This window comes from Oncorhynchus keta, chromosome 5 (assembly GCF_023373465.1).
Source record: "Oncorhynchus keta strain PuntledgeMale-10-30-2019 chromosome 5, Oket_V2, whole genome shotgun sequence".
Classification (NCBI taxonomy): Eukaryota; Metazoa; Chordata; class Actinopteri; order Salmoniformes; family Salmonidae; genus Oncorhynchus; species Oncorhynchus keta.
Genome location: NC_068425.1, coordinates 15,785,427 through 15,800,075, shown reverse-complemented (window position 1 = coordinate 15,800,075; position 14,649 = coordinate 15,785,427). Strand labels below are relative to the sequence as shown.

Here is a 14,649-nt window from a genome sequence, read left to right as displayed (position 1 = left end):
ACAGACAGGATGTGCGTATGAGAGCAGGTCAGAAGGCACCACTTCCTCTGATAGGGCCTGGGAACCACAGCCCCCAGTTCTCCTCCAGCCCCCATGACCCAGGAGCAGTGGGGACAAACCCCCTTCTACCCGCTACCTCCTCTCTCTGCTCAGACCCAACCACCACTGTCTCAGATAGATACAGGTAATATTCCCTTAGATATACAACCACCTTGAATCTTATCTACAGGTCCAACAAGCTGAATCCACAGGTTCCTTGGGAGTGAATCTCAATTGTGTTTACTTGACTCCATGGATCCTCTCTCATGGATGCGTTCTGAGGAGGTGAGGGAAGAGGATGCAAGGAATCAAGAAACACAATTGAGATTCACCCATGGAGTCAGTGGTCTCCTCCCGACATGACGGACTGGGGATGGCTCAATCTGCCTGTCAACCAGACAGGAGTGATCCGTGGTTCCCTCCCGCTGCATGTTGGCGTGAGAGAACCTAATTGTCTGTCTATCCCACCAGTCATTCCAATCGTGGCATTTTAAATGAGAGCCTGTGGTCATGGTTTTTGAAGCATTCCTGAGATGAGTGCAGGGGTGAACGGGCTGGAGGTGAGCAGGACAATACACTGAGATGACTGCAGGGGTGAACAGGCTGGAGGTGAGCAGGACAATACACTGAGATGAGTGCAGGGGTGAACAGGCTGAAGGTGAGCAGGACAATACACTGAGATGAGTGCAGGGGTGAACAGGCTGGAGGTGAGCAGGACAATACACTGAGATGACTGCAGGGGTGAACAGGCTGGAGGTGAGCAGGACAATACACTGAGATGAGTGCAGGGGTGAACAGGCTGGAGGTGAGCAGGACAATACACTGAGATGAGTGCAGGGGTGAACAGGCTGGAGGTGAGCAGGACAATACACTGAGATGAGTGCAGGGGTGAACGGGCTGGAGGTGAGCAGGACAATACACTGAGATGACTGCAGGGGTGAACGGGCTGGAGGTGAGCAGGACAATACACTGAGATGACTGCAGGGGTGAACGGGCTGGAGGTGAGCAGGACAATACACTGAGAGGACTGCAGGGGTGAACAGGCTGGAGGTGAGCAGGACAATACACTGAGATGACTGCAGGGGTGAACGGGCTGGAGGTGAGCAGGACAATACACTGAGATGACTGCAGGGGTGAACGGGCTGGAGGTGAGCAGGACAATACACTGAGATGACTGCAGGGGTGAACGGGCTGGAGGTGAGCAGGACAATACACTGAGATGACTGCAGGGGTGAACGGGCTGGAGGTGAGCAGGACAATACACTGAGAGGACTGCAGGGGTGAACAGGCTGGAGGTGAGCAGGACAATACACTGAGAGGACTGCAGGGGTGAACGGGCTGGAGGTGAGCAGGACAATACACTGAGATGACTGCAGGGGTGAACGGGCTGGAGGTGAGCAGGACAATACACTGAGATGACTGCAGGGGTGAACAGGCTGGAGGTGAGCAGGACAATACACTGAGAGGACTGCAGGGGTGAACGGGCTGGAGGTGAGCAGGACAATACACTGAGAGGACTGCAGGGGTGAACAGGCTGGAGGTGAGCAGGACAATACACTGAGATGAGTGCAGGGGTGAACGGGCTGGAGGTGAGCAGGACAATACACTGAGAGGACTGCAGGGGTGAACAGGCTGGAGGTGAGCAGGACAATACACTGAGATGACTGCAGGGGTGAACAGGCTGGAGGTGAGCAGGACAATACACTGAGATGACTGCAGGGGTGAACAGGCTGGAGGTGAGCAGAACAATAGACTGAGATGACTGCAGGGGTGAACGGGCTGGAGGTGAGCAGGACAATACACTGAGATGACTGCAGGGGTGAACAGGCTGGAGGTGAGCAGAACAATACACTGAGATGACTGCAGGGGTGAACAGGCTGGAGGTGAGCAGGACAATACACTGAGATGACTGCAGGGGTGAACAGGCTGGAGGTGAGCAGAACAATACACTGAGATGACTGCAGGGGTGAACAGGCTGGAGGTGAGCAGGACAATACACTGAGATGACTGCAGGGGTGAACAGGCTGGAGGTGAGCAGGACAATACACTGAGATGACTGCAGGGGTGAACAGGCTGGAGGTGAGCAGGACAATACACTGAGATGACTGCAGGGGTGAACAGGCTGGAGGTGAGCAGAACAATACACTGAGATGACTGCAGGGGTGAACAGGCTGGAGGTGAGCAGGACAATACACTGAGATGACTGCAGGGGTGAACAGGCTGGAGGTGAGCAGGACAATACACTGAGATGACTGCAGGGGTGAACAGGCTGGAGGTGAGCAGGACAATACACTGAGAGGAGTGCAGGGGTGAACAGGCTGGAGGTGAGCAGGACAATACACTGAGAGGAGTGCAGGGGTGAACGGGCTGGAGGTGAGCAGGACAATACACTGAGAGGACTGCAGGGGTGAACAGGCTGGAGGTGAGCAGGACAATACACTGAGATGACTGCAGGGGTGAACGGGCTGGAGGTGAGCAGGACAATACACTGAGAGGACTGCAGGGGTGAACAGGCTGGAGGTGAGCAGGACAATACACTGAGAGGACTGCAGGGGTGAACAGGCTGGAGGTGAGCAGGACAATACACTGAGATGACTGCAGGGGTGAACGGGCTGGAGGTGAGCAGGACAATACACTGAGAGGACTGCAGGGGTGAACAGGCTGGAGGTGAGCAGGACAATACACTGAGAGGACTGCAGGGGTGAACAGGCTGGAGGTGAGCAGGACAATACACTGAGATGACTGCAGGGGTGAACGGGCTGGAGGTGAGCAGGACAATACACTGAGATGACTGCAGGGGTGAACGGGCTGGAGGTGAGCAGGACAATACACTGAGAGGAGCAGCAGAGTGGAAAGGAGGAATCTCACTAAAGCATTCCTCTCTCATTCAGCGTGAAGACGCCAAGAAAACACTACCAGCCCCAAGGTGTTCCGGGCAAAGCCAACAGTAATAACTAACTGTGTTGTCTGCCTGCTTCGCTCTGCCTGTCACTGTGTGACTGCCCACTGGGGTTTTTGTTGTTGTTGAGTTAACATTGTTTCTACGTCATTGCAACAAAACAAAATCAGTGTGATGACGTTTAATCAACGTGGAAAACTGATTGGATTTGCAAAAAGTCATCAACGTAAGTGAATTCATTTTCTTTTTCTGGACCTAAATCCAATGACATGGTGAACTTTTCTGTTGATTTCATGTTGAATTCATGTTAGTTGACAACTCAACCAAATGTACATCAAAACTGTTGTTGAAATGATACCTGTGGCCAGTGGGTGGGGAATGTGTGTACATCTCTCTTCCAAGGTGAACTGGCTCTGTTCAGGGGTACTGTACAGGATTACATGTCAGGGATGGGCAACTTTAATGGGGGCGGGGGTCACAAAACGCTGAACTCGTCATGGGGGGGTCTGAATACCTGCATACATACCCACACATGCAACCTTTTGGGGGCCCTAAGTGAAATTTGACGTTTTAGAGTTCATGTCCTGCAATTCTACTCATTTTGCCATGGGGCGGAGAGAAATGTTTGCAGTTTTTAATATGATATCTGACTGAGATTGACTAACAAAATCAATGGGGGGCCTCCCGGTCGGTAATTCTACCGTGATTACTACAAGTTTAGATAGCTGGCCGCAAGACTAACTTACAATCTAAAATATGTTTGCTGACCAGGGCTAATTGAGTGACCGCCAGTTACCCATCCAAATCAAATCAAATCCCTGGTCTATCTGGTTTGGATCCAAATGACAATAATCACATTCAACAGAACCTGATGCATTTTTCATGAGGATACTCGGAATTCTGCTCAGGTCTTTCTTTCCTCATGGCAACTGAAAATAAAGCAAACATTAACACATAACTCTCTACTACACAGAGACCCTACTACACAGAGACCCTAGGACATAGAGACCCTACTACACAGAGACCCTACTACACAGAGACCCTAGGACATAGAGACCCTACTACACAGAGACCCTAGGACACAGAGACCCTACTACACAGAGATCCTACTACACAGAGACCCTACTACACAGAGACCCTAGGACACAGAGACCCTACTACACAGAGACCCTACTACACAGAGACCCTAGGACACAGAGACCCTACTACACAGAGACCCTACTACACAGAGACCCTAGGACACAGAGACCCTACTACACAGAGACCCTACTACACAGAGACCCTACTATACAGAGACCCTAGGACACAGAGACCCTAGGACACAGAGACCCTAGGACACAGAGACCCTACTATACAGAGACCCTAGGACACAGAGACCCTAGGACACAGAGACCCTAGGACACAGAGACCCTAGGACACAGATACCCTAGGACACAGATACCCTAGGACACAGATACCCTACTACACAGAGACCCTAGGACACAGAGACCCTACTACACAGAGACCCTAGGACACAGAGACCCTACTACACAGAGACCCTAGGACAAAGAGACCCTACTACACAGAGACCCTAGGACACAGAGACCCTACAACACAGAGACCCTAGGCCACAGAGACCCTACTACACAGAGACTATACACACACACATACACACATACAGGCTGAAGTGGCTGTTCCCTATGAAACTGAACAACTGTCCCTCGTTCATCATGTTCTAAGAGTCCGGGAGCTTCCATGGAGGTCATTAAAACACAACACTTACAATTTATAGACCTCACTCTGCTACTGAGGTCACATCACAGCTATTAATAACACACAGAGCCAGTTTCCATCCCTCTATCCGCCTGGCCTCACAGACAGAGAGAGAGAGAGAGAGAGAGAGAGAGAGAGAGAGAGAGAGAGAGAGAGAGAGAGAGAGAGAGAGAGAGAGAGAGAGAGAGAGAGAGAGAGAGAGAGAGAGAGAGAGAGAGAGAGAGAGAGAAGAACAGATCCATCCATCCCTGCCAGAGGATCTGAAGCCATTGTGCAATCTGCGGTGGGGTCCACTGTGGGCTTTGAGAGACACAACACACAGAGGATAGATAAACCGTTGGAGGAGCTGGGGAAAAACACACAGAGACAAAGAGCGTTCATCCCCAATAGCAGTGAGAGAGAAAGGGAGCATGTTCAGAGAAGAGGAGGCCTGTGGGCTGGTCCGCCGGCCGGCTCCACTCCTCCACGCACGAGCCCGTCTCTCCCAGCATGCGGCCAGCAGGCCGCTCAATGGCAGCACCTGGCCCTCCGCTTCACCCCCTTTGTCAAAGATCTGACTTCACTGGATTACCATCACAACATCCACCAGCTGCCCCCCCACACCCCACACCCAATTCTTCCAGCTGGATCCACTCTGAATGTCACCCTCTCAATCTGCCTAATTATCTCCGACACTCCAGCGGCCCCTCCGTTGCACATTCCATCTACACACAGACATACAGGGGCGGGGCGGAGCAGAGGGGACCCATGGCCCTGACTGCTCACCTAGAGGGCCACTCTCTCTGTGATAGTCAACCTCTTCACCATCAAGTGCACCACACGTCTGTCTGTCTGTCTGTCTCTGGGCTTTGTGCTCCCTTGGTCTTGTGTTCAATTATGGGATTCAGAGAGACAGAATGAGGGACAGAGAGAACAACAACGTTCTGTCCAATGATGTGTGTATGTTTTGTACTTTCCCCAACCATCCAGGATGCTGATGTAAGCAGGTGCATCAAGAGAAGAGAAAAGAATAGCTAAGACTCAAACTATGACTCAACAGGGAGTATCATTCCCTGAAGCCAATGTACTGGATCCAATATACTGTTATCATGATTCAGAGAAGAAGAAAAAATCACTTGGATCGTTGTAGTGTTACAGGTGCATCAGCATAGTAGTCCCGCCCAGGCCAGACCAGCCAGCCCCTACACCTATCAGAAGTGACCCGTCATTCTGGCTCAGTGAGACGGTGGAACAGGTTCCAGAAGGATTACTCCTGTAATCTGCTATCCACTACACATGTCTGAGACCCTGCTCGTTCACCTTAGACAGGGCCACAGCAGTGAACCATGAGGGGGCCACACAGACAGGGCCACAGCAGTGAACCATGAGGGGGCCAGACAGACAGGGCCACAGCAGTGAACCATGAGGGGGCCACACAGACAGGGCCACAGCAGTGAACCATGAGGGGGCCCGACAGACAGGGCCACAGCAGTGAACCATGGGGGGGCCACACAGACAGGCCCACAGCAGTGAACCATGAGGGGGCCAGACAGACAGGGCCACAGCAGTGAACCATGAGGGGGCCAGACAGACAGGGCCACAGCAGTGAACCATGAGGGGGCCACACAGACAGGGCCACAGCAGTGAACCATGAGGGGGCCAGACAGACAGGGCCACAGCAGTGAACCATGAGGGGGCCAGACAGACAGGACTAACAGGGAGGGAGCAAAGCTTCATGGTTCTGGCATGCTTAGAGGAGAGTTTAGTATCATGTCTTTATGTTTGCCAACCAGACAGAGGATACATTGGTATCTGGGACAGTAACAATGACAATAAAAAAAAGATAGAATATTACTGTCACCTGAGAACAGAGGAAAATAATACTCATGCTGCACAACTTCAGAGAAGGACCTGATCAACAGCTTCTGCTCTGAAAGTAGGAAAATCCACAGGTTGATTTCAAACAGAGAGCTAATGGCTAGTTTGCCCTCTGTGATTTTCAGGTAAAATCTCACGTGTCTCACCAGCGCTCTACAATTTCTTCCTAAAGCTACCACTTTTATCTCTATCTTCTATTTCTCTCTCTCTCTCCATTTCTCCCTCACTCTCCTGTGCCCTTTCCATTTCTCACCCTCTCCCCAGCTCTCAGCTCTCCTGATGGTGTACGGTTGCAGTCGGGTATCTGGGGGAAGAAAGGATCTTTTCTGCTGTTGTGGTTCTCCAGTTACACTGGGATCCCAGGGGATGGGGTGAGGTGGGTCCTCCAGTCGCCTCTGTCTAGGACTGGTTTGACCACTCCGCTCCCCCGTTGGCCAGGCTGAGGCGTCGCTGCCTGTCCCGGTCATGGCCCTGCTGTGGGCGTGTTACCATTCTGTGTGGTACGGCATTTAGATTTCCTATTGGGAATCTCTTCTATGTCTCGCTGTTGACACTGACCCAGAGGAGTGATTACGCATGAATTGATAGCCCTCCACACCCCATACATATAGACACGCAGCGCCAAAAAAAAGCTGAGGAACACAAATCATGAACACACAACACACTCTCTGAGAAGTGAACACTATCCCAGAGACATGACGCCATTAGAGTTGGGAGACGAATGAACACGCTCGGTCCAAGTTCAAGGGTTTAACTATGTACAATGATACAGTCATGACCCGTAGAAGGTTGAAGCATAGGCCAGTTGGTAGCAGAGTTATGTTTTAATTTTTTAAATTTATTTTACCTTTATTTAACCAGGCAAGTCAGTTAAGAACACATTCTTATTTTCAATGACGGCCTGGGAACAGTGGGTTAACTGCCTGTTCAGGGGCAGAACGACAGATTTGTACCTTGTCAGCTCAGGGGTTTGAACTCGCAACCTTCCGGTTACTAGTCCAACGCTATAACCACTAGGCTACCCTGCCACCCCAATGTGAAGACACACAAGTCTTTAGCTCCAGAAAGTCTAAGCAGTTTGAAAACAGAAGAGAGCTCCTCTCACAAAGAACAGTTTGAGGAGCTATTAACACAATTACACATTTACCAACCGCTTCCCCTGCTTTAGGTAATGATTTGAGAACTATATTGTCGTTTGTTGGTGACTGGCTTCACGTGCGTTTACACAGACACTACCTGACACCTGACCTGATACTCTTTTACAATGGCCATGTTTTCAGACAGGTCAGAACTGGGATGTAAGTAATGAGATGGCAGTGTGGAATGTTCTAGGCAAGCAGCAACTATAGTATAGACTACTATGGTGGAATCAGTGGTCAATCCTAGCCTACATGGGGAGCTACTATATAGCCTGGTTGAGAAACTCTACTGAGCATCGGAATGATGCTTGGTGATGTCATATAGCCTTTGGCTCAACTGTAGCATGAAGGTGAGGGTCTTGTGGTCTTGTCACCAACCAAGTCCTAAAAACGACTGTAGTGGAGGGAAGCTGCCTGTCAGCCAATCTCATCAGACAAAAGTCAAAACCAAAGGAACCAAGTGTTATTGTTCCATCCAATTCTCAGCTCTGGTCCAACTTCAAACACTATAATGCATTATAGGCTTTGCTTTTCCCAATGGTAAAAAGCCTAATGGCCCCCTCGCCATCATCACACTGTATCTATCCTAACTACTGAGATTGTTTCCCACGTAGCCCCCTCGCCATCATCACACTGTATCTATCCTAACTACTGAGATTGTTTCCCACGTAGCCCCCTCGCCATCATCACACTGTATCTATCCTAACTACTGAGATTGTTTCCCACGTAGCCCCCTCGCCATCATCACACTGTATCTATCCTAACTACTGAGATTGTTTCCCACGTAGCCCCCTCGCCATCATCACACTGTATCTATCCTAACTACTGAGATTGTTTCCCACGTAGCCCCCTCGCCATCATCACACTGTATCTATCCTAACTACTGAGATTGTTTCCCACGTAGCCCCCTCGCCATCATCACACTGTATCTATCCTAACTACTGAGATTGTTTCCCACGTAGCCCCCTCGCCATCATCACACTGTATCTATCCTAACTACTGAGATTGTTTCCCACGTAGCCCCTCGCCATCATCACACTGTATCTATCCTAACTACTGAGATTGTTTCCCACGTAGCCCCCTCGCCATCATCACACTGTATCTATCCTAACTACTGAGATTGTTTCCCACGTACCCCCTCGCCATCATCACACTGTATCTATCCTAACTACTGAGATTGTTTCCCACGTAGCCCCCTCGCCATCATCACACTGTATCTATCCTAACTACTGAGATTGTTTCCCACGCCATCATCACACTGTATCCCCTACTGAGATTGCCTATTGTAAAACAAAGACCCTAATCACTGTGAATGAGTGTGAGAGCTCACACAGAACATGTCCAAATCAGGCGGGAAAGTAAAAACAGCAGCCCCCGGGCTCTCTCATGATAACAATCACGTTGCTCTCGCTCCGAAGGACTGGAACCACGACCTCTCCGACATAGAAACCGTGGGAAACTCTCAAAATGAATTCTGCTGGTTACCAAACAATCCATGGAATTGCTTATAAGGAACCTCTTAGTCATGCTATGACCAGTTTAATACTGTAGTTTATGGTCCACAAAGCTCTTCATCTTCAACAGGTGCAACTCCAGTGTGAACGGTGTGTCACAAGCCAAACAAGTCCAGACGGGAACACTCCATTCAACCTGTCTGTATGTATCCATGTGTTGTTCATTACACACATTACACCCCATGTAGTGGTTTGACTGCAGACTGAAACCCTCCATTCAACCTGTCTGTATGTATCCATGTGTTGTTCATTACACACATTACACCCCATGTAGTGGTTTGACTGCAGACTGAAACCCTCCATTCAACCTGTCTGTATGTATCCATGTGTTGTTCATTACACACATTACACCCCATGTAGTGGTTTGACTGCAGACTGAAACACTCCATTCAACCTGTCTGTATGTATCCATGTGTTGTTCATTACACACATTACACCCCATGTAGTGGTTTGACTGCAGACTGAAACACTCCATTCAACCTGTCTGTATGTATCCATGTGTTGTTCATTACACACATTACACCCCATGTAGTGGTTTGACTGCAGACTGAAACACTCCATTCAACCTGTCTGTATGTATCCATGTGTTGTTCATTACACACATTACACCCCATGTAGTGGTTTGACTGCAGACTGAAACACTCCATTCAACCTGTCTGTATGTATCCATGTGTTGTTCATTACACACATTACACCCCATGTAGTGGTTTGACTGCAGACTGAAACACTCCATTCAACCTGTCTGTATGTATCCATGTGTTGTTCATTACACACATTACACCCCATGTGGTGGTTTGACTGCAGACTGAAACCCTCCATTCAACCTGTCTGTATGTATCCATGTGTTGTTCATTACACACATTACACCCCATGTGGTGGTTTGACTGCAGACTGAAACCCTCCATTCAACCTGTCTGTATGTATCCATGTGTTGTTCATTACACACATTACACCCCATGTAGTGGTTTGACTGCAGACTGAAACACTCCATTCAACCTGTCTGTATGTATCCATGAGTTGTTCATTACACACATTACACCCCATGTAGTGGTTCGACTGCAGACTGGAACATTTCATTCAACGTGTCAATTGTCCACATTGTATCGATAACCACCAACCACTTGGCTGAGTTCCAGCCCATTGTGAGCGCAATGCAGCTCTAGTAGTTTGCAATGCAATGATTTACTAACCAACGCTAAATAATACAAGTTCTGCATACTGATACAAATGACTAAACTTTGCCTACTTGAACTGTTTCTACCCCATAAGTCCTCAACTAATCCTGAGAGCCTCTACTCATAGGCCTGGGCCTATACTGTTTCTACCCCATAAGTCCTCAACTAATCCTGAGAGCCTACTCATAGGCCTGGGCCTATACTGTTTCTACCCCATAAATCCTCAACTAATCCTGAGAGCCTACTCATAGGCCTGGGCCTATACTGTTTCTACCCCATAAGTCCTCAACTAATCCTGAGGCCTGGGAGCCTAAACTCATAGGCCTGGGCCTATACTGTTTCTACCCCATAAATCCTCAACTAATCCTGAGAGCCTACTCATAGGCCTGGGCCTATACTGTTTCTACCCCATAAATCCTCAACTAATCCTGAGAGCCTACTCATAGGCCTGGGCCTATACTGTTTCTACCCCATAAATCCTCAACTAATCCTGAGAGCCTACTCATAGGCCTGGGCCTATACTGTTTCTACCCCATAAATCCTCAACTAATCCTGAGAGCCTACTCATAGGCCTGGGCCTATACTGTTTCTACCCCATAAATCCTCAACTAATCCTGAGAGCCTACTCATAGGCCTGGGCCTATACTGTTTCTACCCCATAAATCCTCAACTAATCCTGAGAGCCTACTCATAGGCCTGGGCCTATACTGTTTCTACCCCATAAATAGGCCTCAACTAATCCTGAGAGCCTACTCATAGGCCTGGGCCTATACTGTTTCTACCCCATAAATCCTCAACTAATCCTGAGAGCCTACTCATAGGCCTGGGCCTATACTGTTTCTACCCCATAAATCCTCAACTAATCCTGAGAGCCTACTCATAGGCCTGGGCCTATACTGTTTCTACCCCATAAGTCCTCAACTAATCCTGAGAGCCTACTCATAGGCCTGGGCCTATACTGTTTCTACCCCATAAATCCTCAACTAATCCTGAGAGCCTACTCATAGGCCTGGGCCTATACTGTTTCTACCCCATAAGTCCTCAACTAATCCTGAGAGCCTACTCATAGGCCTGGGCCTATACTGTTTCTACCCCATAAATCCTCAACTAATCCTGAGAGCCTACTCATAGGCCTGGGCCTATACTGTTTCTACCCCATAAGTCCTCAACTAATAGGCCTGGGCCTATACTGTTTCTACCCCATAAGTCCTCAACTAATACTCATAGGCCTGGGCCTATACTGTTTCTACCCCATAAGTCCTCAACTAATCCTGAGAGCCTACTCATAGGCCTGGGCCTATACTGTTTCTACCCCATAAGTCCTCAACTAATCCTGAGAGCCTACTCATAGGCCTGGGCCTATACTGTTTCTACCCCATAAATCCTCAACTAATCCTGAGAGCCTACTCATAGGCCTGGGCCTATACTGTTTCTACCCCATAAATCCTCAACTAATCCTGAGAGCCTACTCATAGGCCTAGGCCTATACTGTTTCTACCCCATAAGTCCTCAACTAATCCTGAGAGCCTACTCATAGGCCTGGGCCTATACTGTTTCTACCCCATAAGTCCTCAACTAATCCTGAGAGCCTACTCATAGGCCTGGGCCTATACTGTTTTCAGAGTTCCTCCTCATCACGTCACCATTTAGATCAATGTAGGCCTGCAGTGATTTCGTACATGTGTGATCCATAAAACATGATGTTGCACTTACATGCATCGTGAGGGTGAGTCTATGCACGTTCCTCCATTGTCACACGGTCTGTATTTATCCACACAGCGGAATCCTGTGGAGAGGAAGGAGAGATGAAGGGAGGCAGACCCATGGTGATCAGGCCCTTTTCTCAGGGCAGGTTTGAAATATTCATTTAATCCAGACATTTGATAGAGCAGCCTATATTATTTGTGGGAGGAGAAGTGGCCATCTAAAAAAAAATATATATATAATCTAATTACATTTCTCCTCCGTTCAGAATCAATCATTCCAACATACCGGTAAGCCATGTGCTGGATTTCAAACATGTTGCTCTTGGCTAGACAGTTCCATTTTCCCACTCATTAAAATGACACTTTATGGACACACCCGCTTACATGGGTACGCTTATGTTTACTTTCTTGGCAAGAGCTGATAGCGTTATCTGCGACTGAATGCAGATGCATGCTGAGATGGGTGTAGACAGGGAAACGAGATAGGATTCCATTTCTTTTTCATAGATTCAAAATCATTTTGAGTAATAATAGGTTTGATATGGTAATTATTGACTATGTGGGATAATTATACGAGTATCTGCCAACCCGTTTCGTTGAGGGTAGGCATAGCCTATAAGCCAATGAATGGTTTCCATAATTTGTTTAATTACAGTGTAATGTAGCCGACTCAAGTTGATTAATGTTCAGGGTTATTGCAAGAGAATTAATTTATTCAGAGTTCAACTATGAGCTTCCATGTATACAACCAATCAAATGTTGCTACCATAAACTTGTATTATACAGGATGTCAACTAAATAGACCTATAGGTTACTTTCTCAACAGTAGGCCTAGTTCAAAGGATTTTCGCGCACAAACAGATGTGGAACTCACAACCCCATCAAACATCCATCCAAAAGGTTTGTCATTCATATGTGGATGCTCATTACCCTGCATAGACAGATGCATTACCTTTTTTAATAATGTTAAATGATATTCTAGCACTCATCCCATCCCCCACAACAACAAAGTTCAATTGTTAAAAGCTCTTTGTTCAGATAAGGGGGGGTAAAGTTGCCTCATCACCCCCCTTCACTCACAAACAAATCTCACCCTATACCCCCACGAACGAGGATAATAGACTTCACATACAAGACATACATATGGAATTCCGTTTCTATGTGAGTGAACCGTGCTTCGAGCCTACAACTTGTGGACGAATGCCCGAAGTAACTTTCTTTCAATTGTTACATTCCGCGTTCCGTTCTTGCGGGCTTGCTTGCACAGCGCTGCCAGCGGCACTCCATACTATTGCTTGTAATTAAGTTCTCACCGTGGCGATCAGCCTCGCAAAGTTACCCACAGAGACGCATACCAATCCCGCAGAGACAAGCGGATTCGTTGCTGTTATCGGATGCAATCTGTAAACAAAAATCTCACCCACACAATAGAACATGCAACATTTGTATCAACCTCCACAAAACACCTCCCAACTTCCTTCCATTGAACACATTGGGCTTTGTCACTCAACACTGGTAGAAGATAGAATAACTTCAGGGGGCAAATATTCCAGGATAGAATCCTCCTTGTTCACTACCAGTCTACAAAGAACATTATGCAAATACAAAGTCTCGTAGCCTTTTACTGTAGGCTATACAACAACGAATGCTTGTTTTCCAGTTATTAACCCGTTATAATAGCCTTCGTATGTGTTAGAAATCGAACTTTGAACCGCACTAACAACCAACCATGCTTTTGTAAATGAAATCCTTAAAATAAATATTTGTAGCCAAGACTAGAGATCAGCTAGCATGTTGTCTGGCATGTGCTTTTCAATATGATGCCATTTCAATTGCGCAGCGCACAGGTGACAAAATGTAACGTTAACAATTTGTGAAGGGAAAATAACAGAAAAGGCTAGAATATGTCCAGACTTGTCTGCTAGCCAAATTGATAAAAAAGCTCACATACACATCAATTGAAATGTATGTGACTGTCATATAAATTAAGTGTCCTTACCTTCGCAATTATGGACCAAGAATAACATTGCTAAAAATATCCAAACTTTATAATTCCCCCCCATCTCGGTGGAAATTTGTCCCAAATCTTCTCTTTGAAGTGTTAACTTAGCAGTAATACATCCTTTGAGTTCACCGAGAGATAAAAGTTCCAAGAGGCAGTGTCTGGGATCTTCAAAACGTTCATTAATCAACTAAAAGTAAAAACGGTGTATAAATCGTACAGGTCCTATCCCGTATTAGCATTCGCAGCTCAGACGCGGCTGCTGTGCGTCTCCTCCTGGAACTTTTGAAAAACTATTTTTTCTTCTCAGCTTGAAGTCTGCGCTGGGAAACAACTTGGTATTACTCCGCCCTCCTTTCCTCCCCTTTCCACTTGCAGTAAGGGGTTACACTCCGCTCAAGACAAATAGTCCGCAAGCCACCCCTCAATGGACCGGGTAAAGTTTTTTTTTATGTCATTAGCAACATTTAGGGAGAGACCAGTCTTGTTGCCTTTCAAGAGTATCACATATAACGGTACCATTGAGGTATCTCTCACTTGAAAATAATTTCAAAGAAACAGTAAAT

The 14,649-nt window shown here is 47.6% G+C and overlaps 1 protein-coding gene across 1 annotated transcript in view; it reads right to left on the bottom strand.

The window, feature by feature from the left end:
- notch3 (notch receptor 3) overlaps positions 1-14,383 on the bottom strand; it is a 54,748-nt gene extending 40,365 nt beyond the window's left edge. The window contains exons 1-2 of the mRNA XM_052518828.1: positions 14,081-14,383; positions 12,089-12,161 (exon numbers count right to left, since the gene is read on the bottom strand). Coding sequence (XP_052374788.1) covers positions 12,089-12,161; positions 14,081-14,144 — 137 coding nt within the window. The 5' untranslated portion in view covers positions 14,145-14,383. The remainder of the gene's footprint in view (positions 1-12,088; positions 12,162-14,080) is intronic.
- Positions 14,384-14,649: the final 266 nt, after the last annotated feature.